The sequence below is a fragment of the Gymnogyps californianus genome, chromosome 2 (assembly GCF_018139145.2).
Source record: "Gymnogyps californianus isolate 813 chromosome 2, ASM1813914v2, whole genome shotgun sequence".
In the NCBI taxonomy this organism is placed as follows: Eukaryota; Metazoa; Chordata; class Aves; order Accipitriformes; family Cathartidae; genus Gymnogyps; species Gymnogyps californianus.
The window spans coordinates 150,277,804-150,297,391 of record NC_059472.1 but is presented as its reverse complement, the minus strand read 5'-3'; the positions used below and the strand labels follow the sequence as shown (position 1 = coordinate 150,297,391).

General features: G+C 38.6%; 1 protein-coding gene across 1 annotated transcript in view; it reads left to right on the top strand.

Annotated features, from left to right (window-relative positions):
• MPP7 (MAGUK p55 scaffold protein 7) overlaps positions 1–19,588 on the top strand; it is a 119,118-nt gene that overhangs the window by 95,018 nt on the left and 4,512 nt on the right. The window contains exons 12-15 of the mRNA XM_050892318.1: positions 7,851–8,021; positions 14,912–14,992; positions 16,840–16,933; positions 18,008–18,116. Of these exons, the coding sequence (XP_050748275.1) occupies positions 7,851–8,021; positions 14,912–14,992; positions 16,840–16,933; positions 18,008–18,116 (455 nt within the window). The remainder of the gene's footprint in view (positions 1–7,850; positions 8,022–14,911; positions 14,993–16,839; positions 16,934–18,007; positions 18,117–19,588) is intronic.

Sequence of the window (19,588 nt, the reverse complement as noted above, 5' to 3'; positions counted from 1 at the left end):
GTTTAATGAAACAAAAAGGTTACTGTATCGTGAAAAGTTTGAGTAAGTCTTTAAAGACACACTTTCAAGGTTTTATCCAAGTTTTGCTTACACTTTCTTTGTACAAGTCTATCTAACAATTTTGGGAGGATTCAGTGAGAGTACAGAGCAAATTTGCAGGCACTGGTTCTTTTTCCACATTACAAAATAAAATAAGTCATAATAACTCAGTAGCTTAAATTTAGCTTTAAAGCTAGTCTGAGCTCAATGTATCATTGCGAGGAAGGGGGAAGGGGAGGGGAAGGAGCCCTTTGGCTTCAGCTTCAAGATTCCAAATTTCAAACAAAAGTAACATTTAAAAAAGGTGAATGTTCCATGATACATTTCAACTTTTTAATTTGTGCCATTTTAAAAGCTATGTAAAAATATTTTACTTGAAACTGTCCAGAATTCCTGCCAGCTGAAGGCTCGCTGGAGCAGATTTTGTGGCAACCAGCCCTTTTCCCAAGGCTTTCATCCTCCTACTACAAGAGGAATGGGAAGAAACTTGTCAAAGTGCTTTAGTACATCCAAGCGCTGGGCTCACTGAAAGACCCTAGACCAGTACTGTAAATTAGAGATTATTTTCATATTGCACTATACTGTTTTTAAATGTGGTATATAAACTACATCAGGAACACACAAACTATATAATTGAAAGAACTTTGACCTCTTTCCGAAACGTTAGTGTGGTATAATTTCATCACGTATTTGTGGAACTAGCGGTCATCTGATCATGCTGAAAATAAACTTCTTACCCTTGTTAGTTAGTCAACTAAATTAATGTTGAGTTGTAATTGTATTGAGAGATTGAAGTATGCTTGGAAAATGATACTTTGGATCTTATTCCAGATGAACTGCATTTTCCTTATCAAATCATCTCTTTGAAACAGAAAAGACATTTCCCCCCCACCCCCCATCAGATCTTAGTGGGCTGCTGCTTTATTTGAGAATGAAGGTGGCAAAACAGAATCTACCTTTTCTTGGTGCTGTAGCCCTTTCAGTGACAAGGCTCAGTCATCTAGGAAGGAGATGCTTTGAGGAAGAAGCTACTGTTGTCCCAGATGCAAAGAACAAAAAATCAAGATGGGGTGTAGTTTACTTAGGCAAAACTTTCCAAAAATTATTGGAGAACTACTGTACAGTTCAGGCAGTGGTTTATCTCTTGAGAGCTTCCACGCAGTGGAGTGCTGCCATCGGTCCAGAGATGGTGCCTTCAGCCTTCCCATGCTGGGTCTGTGCTGTTGGAAGTGAGGTGTCGGAGAGGAGAGCCAGAAGACAGAACAACAGGGAGAAAAAGACTTGTCTAAGGTTAGGACTAGTTTTGGGGTAAGAACACAAGTATATTCACTGGTTGTGAATAATTAGCTATTTGGTTTAGAAATTAGAGGTTCCTTGGAGCTCTTCACTAAGAATCGTTCATTAAAAATTATCCTATCTTAAGATCAAGCAGGTAGGCTTTTGAAAGTTGATGTTGTCATTCTTTTGCATATGGTAACAGGACACAGTGATTTGTAATTCAAACTGTCTCATGCACTCCAGTGACTCCTTGTTTCACTAACCATCAGGAGCCCAATCCTACTCAGACACATTTAGGGTTACTTTTCTCCTAAATTATTTTTCAGTTGTATTTTCTCAAGGAACAAACTGCTGTGGAATAGCTTCCTGGGCTGGACAAATGCCACTGCCTAAAGTGTAATAATTTGAACAAAACTTGCTGACCAGCTGCAGGGAGGACACAAAACTCTTACCTATGTGCTGCAGAAGGTATAAAACTCGGATGGTCTATAAGGTAAAGGAGTCCTGGGCACAGACACTTTATAAACCCTCTGTTAGGTACATGGGAGCCAATAGCATATCTAACTGCTGCAGTCCACCTTCCTGCTTAGGAGGGCTTCTTTCTTTTCCACTGGTCTGAGTATATATTCCTTCAATCCCAAGGGTAGTGAAGGCCTTCAAAGGTACTTTTTTCCCCTGCCTTTTGCTTTCTGAGAGAGTGGGAAAACAAATATGTCTGATTTTTGAAAACAGCTTATTCTGAATGTCCACTTGTGTTTTGCAGTACTGTTTTTTGAAGTGAATCCTGAACATCTCAATTTTTCTGAATGTGCATGTTCCTGAAAGATGACAGACATTTATGGCACCCTTGATTACTAAGTAACTAAGAATTTCTAGGGAAGTCTCTTCATTATTATAACATAAAGTCTTGATTAAACATACTACACTGAAAACAAAACCTAAAGCATTGTCACTGAAGGGCTTGGATCACACCGACAAGTTCAGGGTGTTTTAGTGACACCTGAGTAACTGTCTATATGTTGTAACCTGTTACAAGAGCAAGGTAGTCTGAATTAGCTTAACCGCTGATGAAGGAGTTGACCTGTTTTACCTTGTATGTATTCACACATGTGGACAGTTAGTATAAGGTAAGTAGAAGTATGGTAAATCATTCATATGTCTGAATTCTAGAAACAGTTTTCAAAGTATGGATACACCGATTACTTCTTAAAACTAAGTCATGTTTCATGCTGCTTTTGATAGTATGTAATCAAATCAAGTGAACTACAATTCTAATATCAATTAATGAATTTTCAGTTGATTTTATGGCTCGTTATGGGTTTAGGGCTCTGTATTTGTTGGCATTTCAGTCCGTGAACCAGGAAATTCTGTGAACATCTGACCCTCTCTGAAAGGATATGTACTTTAGACACACACAAGGTGGTCATGAAGAGCAACAGAAGAGGCAGCTTTCAGAAAGTAGAATGTCTGTACCATTTGGGGTCAGACCTTTTATGTCCAAGGTTATGCTGCTATTAATTTGAACCCTCCCCTCTAAAGTGACTCAGATAAATTTAATGATTTTTCACCAAATTCTAATATTTAAGTCACAGTATAGTAATGTACGTTTCTGCAGTAATTTCCTGAGGAATTGCTGGGGAGAATGTTAAGAGTTTGCCTTTGCCAAGCTTAAATTCTAGTTACATTACTTGAACCTTTATGAACATACAGTAAATATAGATGAATATCATCTGTTTACTATTCTCAATTTTGTCTTAAAAATCCAGACATAATCTAAATTTTTATTAACCCTGTCTAAATGTGCAAGCTGGGAATCAGTCCAGAAGCAAGCAGAGTAAGAAGTCTGCTCTGTGTTTGTGCAGTTCCTGTGTAACAATAGAAATACTCGGTATACGAGCCAGTATAAAAAATCCCAATATTTGGGAGGAAAAAAAAATCCAGAAATATCTAGTAAAAATATTGTGTTCATGCAAACCTAGATAATGACCATGGTACCAAACTTACTTTTGTCAGTAATATGAATACAAAAAGTCCTTGTAAATGCATTTACATTTAAACAGCATTTTTTCACTCTAAATTCGGTAAGATTAGACTAAATTCAGTGAAGAATATACATAATTTAAACACATACTTAAGCACTTGTTTTAATGAATGAAAATGAACAAAAGCATGCGTTAAGTGCTTTATAGCATGCGTTAAGTGCTTTATAGCATTCTGGAGCCTTACTGGTGAATTTATGAAGCGTAGGTGAATTTAAATTATAATATTTCCTGTTAGTGTAATTTCTCTGAATTTGAGAAATTAACTTTCTACTTCATGAATATATTTGGATTTAAATTCACACAACATAGTTGCAATCTTTTGTTCACTTCTTCAGAATTATATAATTAAATCTAAATAAGCACAGCTTTTTACATCAGCATCCTTTTAAAATATTTTAAGGGAGGCAGGTTCATGCATTGCCTGTTTTCAGTTTGAATTTCTGTGTGAGATCCAAGTGGATTTCTCTATGTAAATGTAAGGATGCTGTTCTGAGATGACCAAATGTATATTGCTAGTGGTTAAAAGAATAATCACACTTTTCTGCTAGGGGTTTTTTTTCATTCTTTTCCTTAGAGATGCAAGTAGTTTCTCTTGGATTGTTGTTAGGCTTTAATTAAGTTTATTAGTAGTGACTTTTGATTTTTATTTCACGTTGAGAAGTGTTATAGGGTTTGGAGACATCTGTAGTTTGCGAACATTTGTTCTTTGTATTTTCTTCCCAGAGGCTGTTCTTATTTCACCAAATCTGTTACATTCCAGCAGTAGTTTATGGGTTTGCATGTTCAGTAAGCTTCTAGTCATGTAGCTGAAACCGGTGAGCTGGTGCAAGCTTCTCAATGTTCAGAATTTTATGTTGCTTTAGTGACAGAATTTTCCCCTTTTATTTTATAGTCGGCATACTTGGCAACTAAAGTTAATCTCTGCTGATACCCATATTCCACAGACAGTGTAGCCTGCAGCTCCTTTCATATTCATCAAGGTTTATATTATCAAATGTTCTGGGCAAGCAATGCTTTTTCCCTTTGTTCTTTATAGGTATTTAATTTTAAGCTTAATCGTGTTACAGAAACTTTATTTTTCTATTGCATATCAGTATGGGTTTTGTTTTTCCATAGTGATTTTCACTATATTTTTAATAATGCTCTATTGTTAATTTAAATATATGAAGTTTGATTTTCATCTTTCCTAAACTGTAAAATATGCAAGCATTAGCAGAATATTTTTTTGCTTGTTCATAAATGTTTTTATTCCTTGCAAGTATGATGTTGTTTCCGTTCAGCTTAATCTTTTTGCACAGTCATAGCTCCCAACATATAGTGCAACTATAAATGCAGAGTTCAATAGACAATATTTATTAACGGTTCTTTATAAAATAGCTCTGAAGGTCACAGTAAAGTTAAGCCACATATGTGAGGACATATAATGTCAGATGTGAGAGTGGAAGAATCATGTTTCCAGGAATGCAGTAGCAGTATCATAAAAATGTTGGATATATTTGAAGCAGTCTCATCCTTCCTTTCTGAACTGTACGTTTTCCTTGGTTTTGAAAGCTGCTTAAAGCAAGCTTTCTTGGGTTTCTGTATAGGGCTATTCAGACGGGCTTTGAGGAACAATTAAAACAACTTTCAAGTTGACAATAATCTTAAAGTGGCAAAGCAATCAGCATATCACAGGTTCTTAATATTCAGTAGTTTTACAGAGCGTCTTCACCAGCACACTGCAGAGAAATCAGCCATACTGGAAATCTGTGTCATTATCTCTGGCTCACATGTTTGTTCTTTTTAAATAATATAATAGCTTTTCTGTAATGTCTAAGTCCTAGTTGAACTTGTTGTTGAACCTTCTTAACATACAGGACAATACTACTATTTTCAGTTTACCAGTGAATTTCAGTCACAGAAATATCAAATGTTTTAACCAAGGAAACCCATGTTAGCAGTGGAACCATATCACCTGAGTCTTTGTGATGCTTCATATGCAGCCTGTAAAAGTGACAAGGGATGAATCAGCCTGAAGACAGCACTGAAAGATTTTCTGCTTTTTGATACAAGAAAAAAACAAATCTGGTTTTTTTCCTCTTTTAAGAGAAGAAAGAATGAAAATTCTTAAATACCCCACCACCTGGTAGTTTGGTAATGAAATCTGAATAAAGTGGATGGAGAAAAGAGGAACAAGTTACAAATGGTCTTACTAAAACCTAACAGCAGAGGTTGAATAGATATGAAGATTTTGCAGAAAGAATATTTTTCCTAAAGATTCCGCAGTTCGACATGTAAGCCAAGGTTAAGAAGCTGGTGGTAATGGCTTTCTGAGACAGCTACTCAGGGGCCTGGAGCTCTTGGTATTTGTAAGGTCGACACCAAACTGGAATGGAAGCGATTCGTTTAGCTTCATTTGATCGCTACCCTTACTATTTACCTTTTCCAGATATGTGGATTCTGGGTTTTGTGACAAAGCTTTTTATTCTGTAAACCATTTAGTAGCGAATGGTGAAGAATTATTCTTTTTCTTTTTTTTCTTTTCTTTTTTTTTTTTTTTCCATAAAATAATTACACAGAAAAATATTCAGAACAATTTTCAGCTTGCTTTTAGGGCAACTGATTTTTTTTTTAGTCTGGAGCCTTTTAGATGAGGCCTCAGGAAACTTGTAACTCACTTCATGTGTGTCTGTTGCTAATGTTACTTTTAACCATTCATTATATAACTAACTATACAGGTAGTTGTAGTTATGTAGCAAGAAAACATCCTAGTGTCATGACGGACTTCACCCTAGGGCAGACAAGATCTCCCAGAGTGTGTAAGCTCACAGCTATCAGCATTCCAACAGGGCTTTTTTAACTGCAGTCACTTCAGTGTTAGTGTTCTTCTTTAAATAATAAAATACCATAACTCAGTTTATTTCATTATGTTTTCATATCTCATATTTTGGTCCCTTTTCTATCCCAGACCATGTCCTTCTCAGTCTAGACAATACTGTAGCTCTTAAAAATGTCATCAGCCTTTTCTGTGGATGCTAGCTCTTCTCCTTTTTCATTGATTTTCATTTTACTTATTCATATTTTGAGTATGAATGGGTCGACATCACTGTATTCTCAAAGAAATTTTTCTTCCCTTTTTGTGTGTATGCATGTGTTGTAGATTCCCATAGGTATAGGGGCTCACAGCAATAAAATAACTTGGTTAACATCCTCTGTGATCCAGGTTCTGCAAAGATTTATGCTAAGTGGAACTGTGTGTGTGCAAAATGCTATGCCTGTAACTAAGCCTTGTAGGATTTTGCTTCAGATCTGGTTCTATATATTTGCAGAACTGAGTCTTGAACCTGCCAGATACTACCTTTGAAGAAGAAATTGTAATATGATTATTTCTCAAACACCTAAACATAAGTGCTATAACAAGTTTATGAAAACATATTGCTGAAAAATCTGGGGTCACCAAAAGTTTACATGTGTTTACTGTCCTATGAAATGTTCTGGGCAAAAAAAAAAAAAAATGGTGTTGGGATTTTTCCAGTATTTAAAGTGTAGTTTGTGTTTTACTTTATTACCCCCAAATAATGAAATCAGCTTTGCAGTCCTTCCTGTAGTTCCTTCTAGAACAAAAGTGGTGCCATAGAGATACCAGTAAAATGTAATATAATGCAATGCAAAGGATTTATTTGAAAAACTGTGAGGTAATCATTAACAGAGGAGTAAATTAGTTTTTAACATAATGTGTAGAAAGTTTTTTTTGTGCTGTTCTGCTTGAAAATGCCTGTGATTATCTCATTTGAGAGTACTTAAAAGCTATGTGAAATTTCAAGTCTTCTAAATAGGCACTGTAGATGTCACACTGTTGATGCAATTGTAAATGCAAATTTAATAGGAATATTAACTTTTAATTTCATGCTAACATATCCATATCCAATACTGTATTGTCTAAGATGTTTCATAGTGGTTTGGAATTTAACTAACAGTGTTTGGTTTTACTTTTAAACATCTTTGGGAAAGGTTTTGTGCACTCTTTTTATACTGTCAGCATGGAGCTAAGCACAAAAAAATTGTTCAAGGAGTTAATTCTCATTAACCCTTTCAACCACCAGATGTATTCCTACCATATGTTGTATTTGATGTCTGTGTGCCATGGTGATTTAATAGAAATGCATTAAGTATAGTATGAGAGTCCAGATTGCATGAATTTCCTTGTGTATGTATATTAATGTATAAGATACTCAAATTATCTAAATATGTTAACAACTTATTGTAATTATATTTTACAGCTTGTTGTTGCAACTGTTATGATTTTATTGGTAATCTTAGTTTTGCAGTTTAAATAGGCACCTGCTGTAGTTTAAAACTGCAGGAAAATATTGTTCTAATGACCTGGCTTATTAAACATATAATACATTTTTTCTTCCATGCACCAATCCTCGAATGTTTGGAAGAGACTGTTTTCAAATGTTTTGAGAAGACTTATTTTCTTACTTTGAAAAAATCCTGTTCTTATTGCAGCTGGTTTTAGAAGAAGCTTTCGTCTTAGCAGAAAAGATAAAAAAACAAACAAATCTATGTATGAGTGCAAGAAGAGTGATCAGTATGATACAGCAGATATCCCAACATATGAAGAAGTTGCAAAATACAGACGACAACCTAATGACAAATACAGGCTTGTAGTCTTGGTTGGTAAGTTGTTTTCTTTATTTTTGACCTGGTAAAACAGAGGACTGCTGATTAGCACAGTGCTTACCACAAAATCATTTAGATTGGAAGAGATCTCAGGAGGTCACCTGGTCCAGCCTCCCACTCAGCAGGATTAACACTGAATTCAGAGCAGGTTGCTGATGACAACAACTTTGGGCACCTGTCTTCCCACCATGTCTTCTCTTGTCTCCCCACCTCACACCTCAGTAATGAGGTGGCCTCCATCTTCTCAACGGGTATCAGAAGGGTGCTGGTGGGTCCCCCTGAAGACATCTCTTCTCCAAGCTAGACGAGCCCAATTCCCTCAGCCTCTCCTCACAGGTCATGTGCTTCAGCTCCTGACCATCTTGGAGGCCCTCCGCTGGCTTTGCTCCAGTTTATCAACATCTTTGTTGTAGTGCAGGGCCCGTCGTGGACAGGGTATTCCTTACAGGGTCTAACGAGTGCTGAGTAAAGGGGAAGAATCATTTCCCTCTATCTATGGCCTAGGCTCTTGCTGATATAGCCCAGCCTTCTGTTAGCCTTCATTGCTGCCAGCGTGCACTGTGGAGCTCACTGCCCACCTGGACCCCCAGGTCCTTTTCATCCAGGCTGCTCCCCAGCCAGTCAGTCCCCAGCCTGTACTGCTATGGGGCTTAGTCTGTCCCAGATGCAGGACTTTTTATTTGTCCTCATCAAATTTCACAAAGTTCTGCCAGGCCATGCCTGTAGAATATCAAGGTCCCTCTGAATGGAAGCCCTGCCCTTGAGCAAGTCACTTGCATCACTCATTTTGGCATCTGCAAACTTGATAAGGGCCCGTTCTGTGTCCTCCTCCAGATTATTGATACAGATATGAAACAGTATATGTCCCAGGATTGACACCCAAGGAACTCCACTTGTAATGAGTCACCCAGTAGAGTACAGACCAATAACCCCTTCCCTTTGAACATGATCATCCATCCAGTTTTTCACCTATCTAGTAGTCCACCTATCTAGACACGATGTCCCAACTTGCATATAAGGATGCTTTAGGAGATCATGTTTAAAGCCATGCTAAACCAAAGGGAGATGAAATTAAAATACAGCTACCATAGTTACTAGTCTAAACCTGGCAGTGAAGCTGTACTAAAACTCAAAAGAATTAGGTCAGTGTTCTGCTCTTAGAGATCAGTCAATATATCTATATGGAAAAAAGAAGGAAAAAAGACCAGAATAAATACCTGTGGTCAGCGAAGACAGAATATGTAAGTGGAAAGAAACAAAACCATCTATTGTGTTAGAATAAGTAAATAGACAGTAGAGAGAAAGGTGGATGAGAGGTGGACTTCTGTAGGCCAAGAACGGATGTAAGCAAAACTGCAGAAGACTCAAGATGTCATCCTTAGTCAGCTTTCTTTTCTTCTATAATTTGTCACTGCCATGGCTTCCCCACAGCATTTATTATCTAATCAAAATGCATTGCTTCAGTCTTCTAAAAAAAGAGAAAGTACATTATCTTAAATTTTTCAAAGGTAACCATTGGAGTACCAATAAGTAACGAGTAACCATTCCTACCAATGAGTAATGTTTCATTGCTTATTGTTTCTTTTGCAGTAGCACATAGGCTGATGCTTCATTAGTAAAGTTTCCTCCATTCTGAAAGCAGCAGAGCAGAGAAATATGACCCTCTATCAGGGACTGTTATGAACTGTTGAGTAGCTGTGTTTTTATATCACTCATATCCAAGGGAACATTAAATGTAGTTTTTAATAAACAGTTTTGTCACTCTCCAGCACTAAAATTCAGCCACCTACTAGTGTGATCACTGTGAGATTGTGGGATATATACAACAAGTAATAACATGGTTGAGTTGATTTTACAGTTACATCAACAACAGTGCAGTGCAAAAGTGTGATAAGTAGACTTTTTATAACAAATTGCATATGTCTGATCTAAGGAATACCTAGAGATTTCATTTGATTTTTGTTGTAATAAATCAAATGAAGAAAGTGTGCTTTTTCAGTAACAAAAGCAGTTCAGAAATTTATTGCAGACTTCAGTAATTCTAATGTTTTTCTCTGGATATTAAGAGCAGCTTAAGTCTGGCCAATACCATAAAAATGTCTTGGGCAAAATGTGGAAAAACTAGCAGAGCTAAGCAATGCAGGTATAGTAGAAGCGAACACATTTAAAAAGCTTTTTGTGTGCCAGTAGCAGCATTCAATATAATCTGTCAAATATAATTTGGATATTAGTACCAGGAAACAAAGGGACAGATAATTAATTTATAGCTGTAATTGGTGGGGGCACTAAATATCTGTTGTGTTATGCTAGGCCTAAATGTATAATTTACTGTTGGAAGGGTTTTTAGGTTTTGTTTTGCCCTTTTTTAGGGGGAGGGAGTTTGACAACTTTGAAATGGAAATTTCTTTTGGCTTCATTTTAAATTGGTCTAGTCTAATTTACAGAATGCAAATTGCACACACAGTAATTTTTAGCGCCCTGTAGTGTGATATATACTAGCCTCAGGTTCAGCTAGATGTATTAGTTTGTCAAGATTTTACCTTGTCTGCAAATGTAGGTTCATGAATATGAAAGTATAAGTCCTGCATATCCTTGGAGCTAAAATAACAGATCATCTGAAGCAGTAATGATACAGATGCTTCTGCTGTGCTTTTAGTTGTTATGAATGTGATGAGTCTGCTAAAACCAAAATTATCCAATATCATGTCACCAGTCGTCTTCTGGTAACTTACTGTTCCCAGGCAGCCAACAAATCCTTGAAGTCTTCCTTCACAAATATTGCCTGCATCCTGAGCATGATACCTTGCAGCTCTGTCAAGCAAAGGCAGAGTATTTTAATATGAAACATGGTTTAGACACTAGAATTTTCATTTACCTTAATGAGGGAAAAGTCCTGCTCACAAAGGCTTCTGCTTCAGTAATTGTGAGGGCCAGACTAGCACAAATTTTATTTCCTAAGAGTCAGAATGGATGTGCCACATACTATACCTTTACACAACGTAGTTTCAGCTAAGTCGGAGCTTTCTGAAGGGGCAGTGCTAGGATAAAGCAAGGTCAGCAGTAACAGACCATGAGCACGTGTCCTCCAGAATGCACGCAGTTATGTGCATGCAGTGTTATCACCAGAGGCATGCAAAGCCTTTCAGGTTCTGTGGTCAGCCATGGTGATGCATCTGTCCTAAGTGGGAAATGGTGGAAGCAAGGACCAGAGGTGTGTAACCACAAAGGAGCCGTTATCATTGGTGTGTGACATAATCAGAAAAGTCTCTCTGCCTCTGAATTAGGCTGTCAGTACTCCCCACAAAGGTATCCTGGTCACCACTGCGAAGAAAAGGAATCTGGGACTGGAAAAGTTCTCTATTGTTATATTGCTTACATTTTTTAAAAAATCCATCACCTCTGGTTTTGTCATGAAGGAGCTATGTGGTGGCCAGGTCTGTCTCAGAGCAGGGGAGGATGAAATGGAAGTGGCTCCAAGGTCTCCACATCTCTTGACTTACTTTTAACATGTGTTCAGTAGTGGCTTGCAGAGACTTACTAGATCTACAGCAGTAGTGCAGCAAAATGGCCTACCATGGCCGTACTACTTCAAGTAAACTATGTGGACAATGAAGAAGGAGACCTAGAATTGCTATCTTCATTAAACCTTCCTGGTTGAAGGCATGGGTAGGTCAGCATGGCTCAGGAATGAATACATAGGATGTAACATATTGCCTAGCCTTGCCCATGAGAACACCAGTATGAACTCACTGATCCTGCTTCAGTGAACAGCCAATCTTGAAGTACACTCCCACTGCTAGTTATAATTTACTGTAACACAAAAAAATGAGGTTCTACTTTCCTACCGCATATCTCATTGAGCTACAGTTGGGCATGCATGTGCAGTCATTGTATTATAGTGATTGGTTGTACTAGTAATTGAGCCACAGAACCTCTGTCAAGGCATGTTTTCTACAGGGTCTTTATGATCCCAGCAGGGATATTGTCACCTAACTCCCAAAATCTTTTCTGAAAGACCGCTTTCTTTTTTTTTTTTTCTTTCAAATAGACTTCTAGGAGCTCAGTGTGTATCTATGGGTGAAGAATGGCTGATTGGGTTAACCCTCCCGAGACCTGAACTTACATCAAACAATTTTTTCAGTTTTCTTCAGACATGTCTGAATGGTACAAAATTTAATGCAAGTTTTAATGACTGGTGGTTTAATTCTGCAAGTGTCCCTCAATAAAGTGAGATAGGCACTACAGTCCATTTGTGCAGGATTCAACCATTACTTAGCTTACGTGACTCAACATCCACCAGCAAGGAACATAAATGTTCCTTTAAAAAAATAAACAAAACTTTCTAAATCTGTCGCCATAACTCTAAATATTGCTGCCTGGGGTGATTTATAGTAAACCAAAACTATGCTACAGTCATGGATCCTGCATGCCTGGCATTTTACTATAAGAATCTGGATTGTCCTTTTCAATCCTGATGCTTTGTTCTCTTCTTTAGTTCAAAGAGTGTTCGGATTCATAATTATTAGAAACTGGCATCTTTCTCTGCTGCATCAAAATGAAAAGAATATTCAGAACAGAAGTGTACATTACACTTGGGAGATGTAGTGTAAAAATCAGCATAATGGATGGCATTGCTAATTAGAAATCAGCCTTCAGTGTCCATATGCTACAGTTACGAGAACTCTGCGAAGACGGCACTGAAAAAGAAGAACCTACACCTTTCAGTAGTTACATTTAAAGATGATTTTTAAATGGTAACCTGGAAGGGGAGACAGAGTAGTAGTGAGGTTGTGGTCTGGAAACAGATTTGATCTAAGTTTCCAAAGCATCTGTCGCAGGAAGCGAAGCCTGGATTCTTTACATATAAATAGAGCTAAAAGCATATTGTTGATTTGACAGCATGTAGACTGAGGAAATAATATTTGTGTAGATTTGGTGGGAAAGATTTTTTGCTTGAAAGGAATACAATGAATTTGTTAATTTGAATTCCACTTGTTTCATTCTACTTTGCTAGGATATATTGAGAATTTTAATTACTTTTCTTATAAAAATCCATATTTGCCTTAAATAGCTAAACTATTGAAAAGGAATTTTTTTAAAATTTTTTTTTTAATAAAAACAAAAGTAATGCCATTATCTACATAACACATTGCTTTCCTCTGCAGACATGCACCAGTAGAGGCTGCTGTACACCATATTAAATAAACATTTATACATACTGATAGATTAATTTACAGGCAGGTCAGAGATGGAACTTGAAATGTAGTTGTGTGTTTAACTTATGTAAACATATAAAAATTATAAATGCAGAAACTCTAAGATTTTACAGAGGGACCATAGTCTGGGGGTAGCAGCAAAGTAGCAAGCATTTGCTTTTCATCATTATGTGTTTCTAACTTCAGACAGGGCAGATAGTCATTTTTACAAATAGGCACCTGAAGGTGCTGAAGCATGTGTCTTTGCTTTTTGACTCTCACTAGTAATTAACCAATATATCACTACTTCATTAAAATGTTTATTAGGTTTTGTATTTCTAATGTCTAAAATGTCTCTGTTAAGAAACACTCCATGCATAAATGTGTCACTTTTACTAGAAGAGCAGAATTTTCCTTAAAACCACATGTATTATCCTTGTATTATTTGGGATATGGTTCCAATGACTCACTCTCCTCTGCGTTCTGCTGTTGACCTGGCTCTGCAGAAATGAAGCCGCTGCACTATCAGAAACACATGAGCATGCAGAGCTGAGCTCCCTTTACATACACACTGCCATTGCCGCACCACAAAAGGGACCAGGCAGGCTGGAGCCCTGCGTGGAGGGCTCCTGGAGGCAGGCAGGGGTTGCCCATGGAGCCTTTGAGACCTCACAGGACAGAGTGCCCTCACTGAGACCTAAAGCACCACTGGCAAATGGCTAAGAGTTAGGGACAACCCAAAAGCCAAGAGTAACGTCTGCTCAGTAGCTTCTAGGACAGCAGTACTCAAGTGGAGGTGGAGGAGACAGGTCGAAAAAATTCCGTGCAGTCTTTGTTTCTTCCTGCCATCCTCTTTCAAAGAGTGGTCTCTCTTTGGCAGCTGTGTGAAGAAGGAAACATTTGCTTTGGACCAGTTCAGGCAGCAGGCAGGAGGTGAGCATAGTTTAAAAGAAAGTCAACAACAAAGAAAGAAACCCAAACATCCCAAACGGGTTGTGACCTGGGGAGTGCTGCCCTTCCTTCCTCTCCCCATGCGATGCCAGCCTCACACAGTCAAAAGGTGGACGGTGACAGCTACAGCCAGCCAGAGGCCGGGCGGTATTCCTGCCTGCAACCGGGGCTGGAAGGAGCAGTGCTCCCAGGACGTGGGGAGAAGATGGGAGCAATGCTTCTCAGGAGAGTCTGGTGCAGGCAAGGGATGCAGCAGCTGGAGTGAGGAAAAGGCCATGCTGACACAGTGAGTGCAGAGGCTTTGGGAGGACTTTGTGCATGCCAGCTGGGGTCCTCTACTCTGTGAGTTGGGGATATTCTGGCAAAATGAATAGCCAAACCAGTTTTTGTGCTGGAAAGCTGCAGGTTAGGGTGCAGGGGTCTGCAGTAGGGCTGAGGATGGAGATAGGTGCGTATTGAGGGTAGTTGCTGTAGAAAAGAAAGTTAGCTTTGCTGTCAACTTTTTAACTGATTTTTCCTCAGTAATAAAGTCAGAGCAGAGCAACTGCCAAGTACATCTCCTGAAATTTGTCAGCACTGTGTATTCTAGGAGAGGCTAGAACCACGCGTGTTTCCAAATGACTGATTAAAAGCCAGTATATATTATAGCTATATGCTACGTAGTCTTATCTCAGAGAGTACTTGTACCTGAAGACGAGTGAGAACTGGCTGCTGGGAAACAGCACGATTTTTTTCTTTCAGGTCCTGTAGGGGTTGGACTGAATGAACTTAAACGGAAATTGCTGATCAGTGACACCCAGCATTACGGGGTAACCGTGCCACGTAAGTAAAAATACACTTCTATTCTCCTAATGCTATACTTGCATTATTATCCTTTATTATTGCATTACCTTAAGGCACTTTCAAATTTGGGTCTCTAAATGCATGCTTGGCATCCAAATTACTTTTCTAATTTTTAAAAGTGCTGCTGCAGTTGTATTTTAAATAGCATTGATTAAACTGATAGGACATTTTGGCTCAGAGGCATTGCAGTAGACTTTTAGTACAAGTTTAACATGATTGATGTCAGTGAGGTTTAGTAAATGAAACTCAGCTGAAGAACACCCTGGATTTGGCTGTAAAGCAGTGAAATGTACTCTGTTACCAATGCTTCCTTTCAGCAAAATGGCCTTTGTATATTGGACAAGCTGAAAAATGAAGACTGATGATAAACAGTTTAATCCTGTGAATAAATGAATTAAATCCCTTTGATTAGCTTTAGAAAAGTTGTTTTGGGGATTTTTTTCCTCTTTCCCTCTATCTGACCAAGTAGTGTGATTTTTATAACATTGAATAACATTGTGCTATATTAACTTCTACAATACTTTATTGGGTTTTCTTTAATGTGGAGGACTTTCCACGTTAGAAAGTTTTAGACTTTCAATCCTTGGTTTGCTTTCTACTTGTACTTGTGCCTCCTATAGGGATCCTTCAAAAATATGGGTCCAACATTCTGAATTTGGGAGATACTGTCACATATTTTTTGCAAGTACAGGTATTCTATGAAGCATATATATGAATGAATTTGCTAGGTAGAAAAATGAATACATTTGGTTTTGGCAAGTCATTTCATTTGCACATATTTGCTTCAGCTGGGTATTGAAAACAACAACAAAAAAAGCCAGATGTTCCCAAATATTTAACACATGGAAGCATATGCAATCATTTGCCCAAAAATATTTCTCTAAAAATTGCCAGTATTCATCAAGCTGCCTTCTCTCTTTTCTCTTCCAAATTTGTGGTTATAATTTAAAACAAACAAGTAAAGAAATCCCTCTCCCTGAAATTCAGTAAGTCAGGACTTGGAGGGAGAACTGGGGTTTTTGTCTTGGAAATGTTCCTCTTCGTGTCAACCTAAAAGCAGCGTGATACCAAGTGGCATTTAAGACTGTGTTGCTGCAAGCAGGTTGTGTATATTTGTATGTGATAGGGAATACATGATGCTGTAACATACAACTTGTATTAAATAGGACTTTTGAATGGGTTCATTAACCATAAGTGGCAACCCCGCAAATAAGTTTCATTTATAAGCAAAACCTTTATACCTAGTACTTGAGGGAAAGTAAGAAGTGCAAATACTACAAGGCTACTGAAAGAAAAAGGAATTCGATTTTGATCACCAGAAAAAGAAAAGCACTAAAACATAAAATTCACACCCCATTTTTTTTATTATCATGCTTCACATACCATAGCTACAAGTGTTGTTAATGAACGTAACATGTTATAAATCAAGTTGGTAAGCTTTGTTTCCCTTTATGGTCTCGTATGCTAATAAGTTTAACAAGTGGCGAGGCTTGGGTAATTGTTATGGACTGCTGCTCCTTTTATTATTCAGCTGTCCTCATGTTATTTGATTTTTTCCACTAGTTAATAAAAATGATAATCTGATACTTGTCCAGTAGGTTTTTTCCTGCTTTTCCTGCATGCTTTTAAAACTCATTCCTGTCATGTGCTTGTGTGCTGCCTACTAGATCCAGAGCAGCCTTACGTCCGTCAGAAGTGAGGGAACTGCCACGCTTAGTATTGCACAAGGGTTGCGTGCTTTTCAATGTTTCCTGAACTGGTTTGCATTATGTTGTTTTGTGCATCTTTCCCTTTTTTTTTTTTTTTTCCATTTAATGAAACTGCAGACACTACCCGTCCAAGGAGAAGCCAAGAAAGTGATGGTGTCGAATACATTTTCATTTCCAAGCACTTGTTTGAGACAGACGTACAGAATAACAAGTATGTCGAAGAGATTTTAAGTAGAACTGCAGTTAAAACAATGGCTTTATTATAAAATGGGCCTGGTTATAATTTTAGCAATTTAGTCAAAGTGGATATAAGCTGCAGTGATTTGAAGATGTGTTAAAATTACATTTTGATATATAAGCAGCTGGCAAAAACACAGAGCAAAAAACCGCTATGTGCAAACACAACTGTTTCTAAGCTTCCAACTAGTTGCAGTACTTCAGCTCCTCAAGAAGACAGTGAAATTGTAGGTGCTCAGGATGGGGGAGCACTCTTTTAATAGAGCATCGTCTGTCATAGCAATAAAGCATTGCAGCTCTATGAGGGGGGGCCCTGGAAGTGCTGCAAACGTGCCTGAGTCAATGTTTGCATAGTTCTGCTCTCTTTCAGGCGACGCACTTCCTCTGCTTTTGAATTGAGAGATCTACAGTGAAGCCCCTGCCTGTAAACCTGCCAGAAATTAAAGACAATGGTAGCATCATGCTCTCTAGCAGCCTGTAAAATACTGTAGCTTGAAATTCTGCCCCAGTGTTTCAGAGGGCAAAAGTGTATTGGACACAAAGCTGTGGGTTTTATTGAAACTTCAAACTGTGCTTTGCTTTTTTGGCAAATAGCGCTTGTACTTTTATAGCACATAGCCAGCCGCCTTGGTTCCATTAGCACCATCGTCGCTCCTCCTCCTCTTCTGAGACAGAGAACTTGGATATTCTGTAGTGTACAATGAAATTTCAGTAGTTTCTATTGTTTAGCTTATCCACTGTTTTATTGCATTGCATTAGTTCAGAAAAAGAGGTGATGGAAAACATTAGTGGGCTGTTGGACTACAGTACTTTTTTCTCTTTAACTGTAATACAAGCAGGTGTTACTGATTTGAAAGTGGTAAAGTAGAAGATTTCTTAAAATTGACATGCTGAAGTACTTGACAGCATTTCCTTTATAAAACATGGTAAAACTCTCATGTAAAGTAAAATATTTTTGCTCCTGAATTAGATCTTATAAACTGAACTGATAAGTTTTTTTTCTGGAGAAAATGGAAATGATTCCAGTTGTTTTCACCTTCTGCCACAGGTTTATTGAGTATGGCGAGTATAAGAACAACTACTATGGTACAAGTTTAGACTCTGTTCGATCAGTTCTAGCTAAAAACAAAGTTTGTTTGTTGGATGTGCAGCCTCATGTAAGTAAGCGCGTCTTTTGGACTCTTGTAGTTCCCCATATTGCATATTGGGATTCCAGGAAAAAAATTGTTTCTAAAAAAGTATATTTTATTCCACACTGAATGACTGTAGAGTGGGCTTGCTGGGTACCTTTATCACAGCAAGGCTTTCTGAAAGGAGAGGAAGGAAACTTTAATACATATTGGCAAGTATTCAGCTCGGTAATTAAGTGAATTGAAAGCCTGCAGCATAATATCAAATATTTAATTACAGAATGCTCCTATATTCCCATTCATCTTTCTGCTGGTTTGGGTTAGAGGTTCTCTCTGAAACTTAAATTTCAGAACGGCTTTGAGCTATCACCCAGTCCAGCAACTCTCTCTCACACGTTTAACCAGATCATTCGTGCCAAGGGTTTACATGCAGGGTGGACATGAATCAAGGAACGCACTAAATGTGATGTTGGCTGGCTAATTGTTAAGAACATTTCTCTCTCAACCATTTGTTCTTGCATTGACCTTGTCTTTCAACCCCGCTGAACAGCTCCACTGGGACTTTTTACGCTACTAATAACCACGGTGCTTCCAGGAGCTGGACTAGTTTGTTTAAACCCAGCCAAAGTATTTCTTCTCGAAGGGTGGCCAGCCTGGGACTTCTGAACCCTGCAGCTTGTGAACAGTTCCCGGGGCCGTTTCGGACATGAGGCTGTGCCCTAGGAGCAGGGCAGGGGGGCTGCGCTGGCAGAGGAGTGGCTGGGGAAGCCAGACCCCACGCCAGGGGAAAAGGGGAGCTGGGCAGGGGCTCCTGCTCTACGAGACCGTTGCCTCTCCAGCAAAGCACTAAATTCTCTCGGGGACCCAGGCTTGTGAACCATTCTGGGATCCCGCTCTCCAACATGGCATTTTCCTGTGGGCCCTGGCAGTATGAAGAGGACAGAAAGCTTCTGGCCATCCCTACTTCACCCTAAGCTGTTGGCCATCCCTGCTTCACCCTGTGCTGCAATCCAAATCGTAGACCTATCTCTAATTCCATACGTAGCATCACTCGACTCGCTCAGGAAGAGTGAACAGCAGGGGGTTGTGTGGTGGACACACAGTATTGAAGAGAAAAATCATTGACCCGGTGTGACCGAGTGCCACAAACACCTTTTTCCACTACTTTTCATGGGTGTAGAAAGTGTTATTCCTGCTAAAATGTGTTGAACTTTTCCTCCTCTCCTGAATGCCCTGCTGCTCCGCTCCATCCTCCCGCTGCCAGTGGCACTGGTGTGCACAGCCCAGCCTTTGCTGGACTGATGGGGGTTTACCAGCAGCCCACGTGGAAATCAAGAGAAATGGTCACCCTTGGAGAAATGGTTTTCTTACCATTCACATGAAAATTCTCCTTACATGAATCAATGCCGATCAGCGGAGCAGGATGGCAGTAAACAAAAAATAGCCTTCTAGGAGTGCTTTATGGGTTTATTTTGGTTAGTGGAGAGTTTCTTTTATTA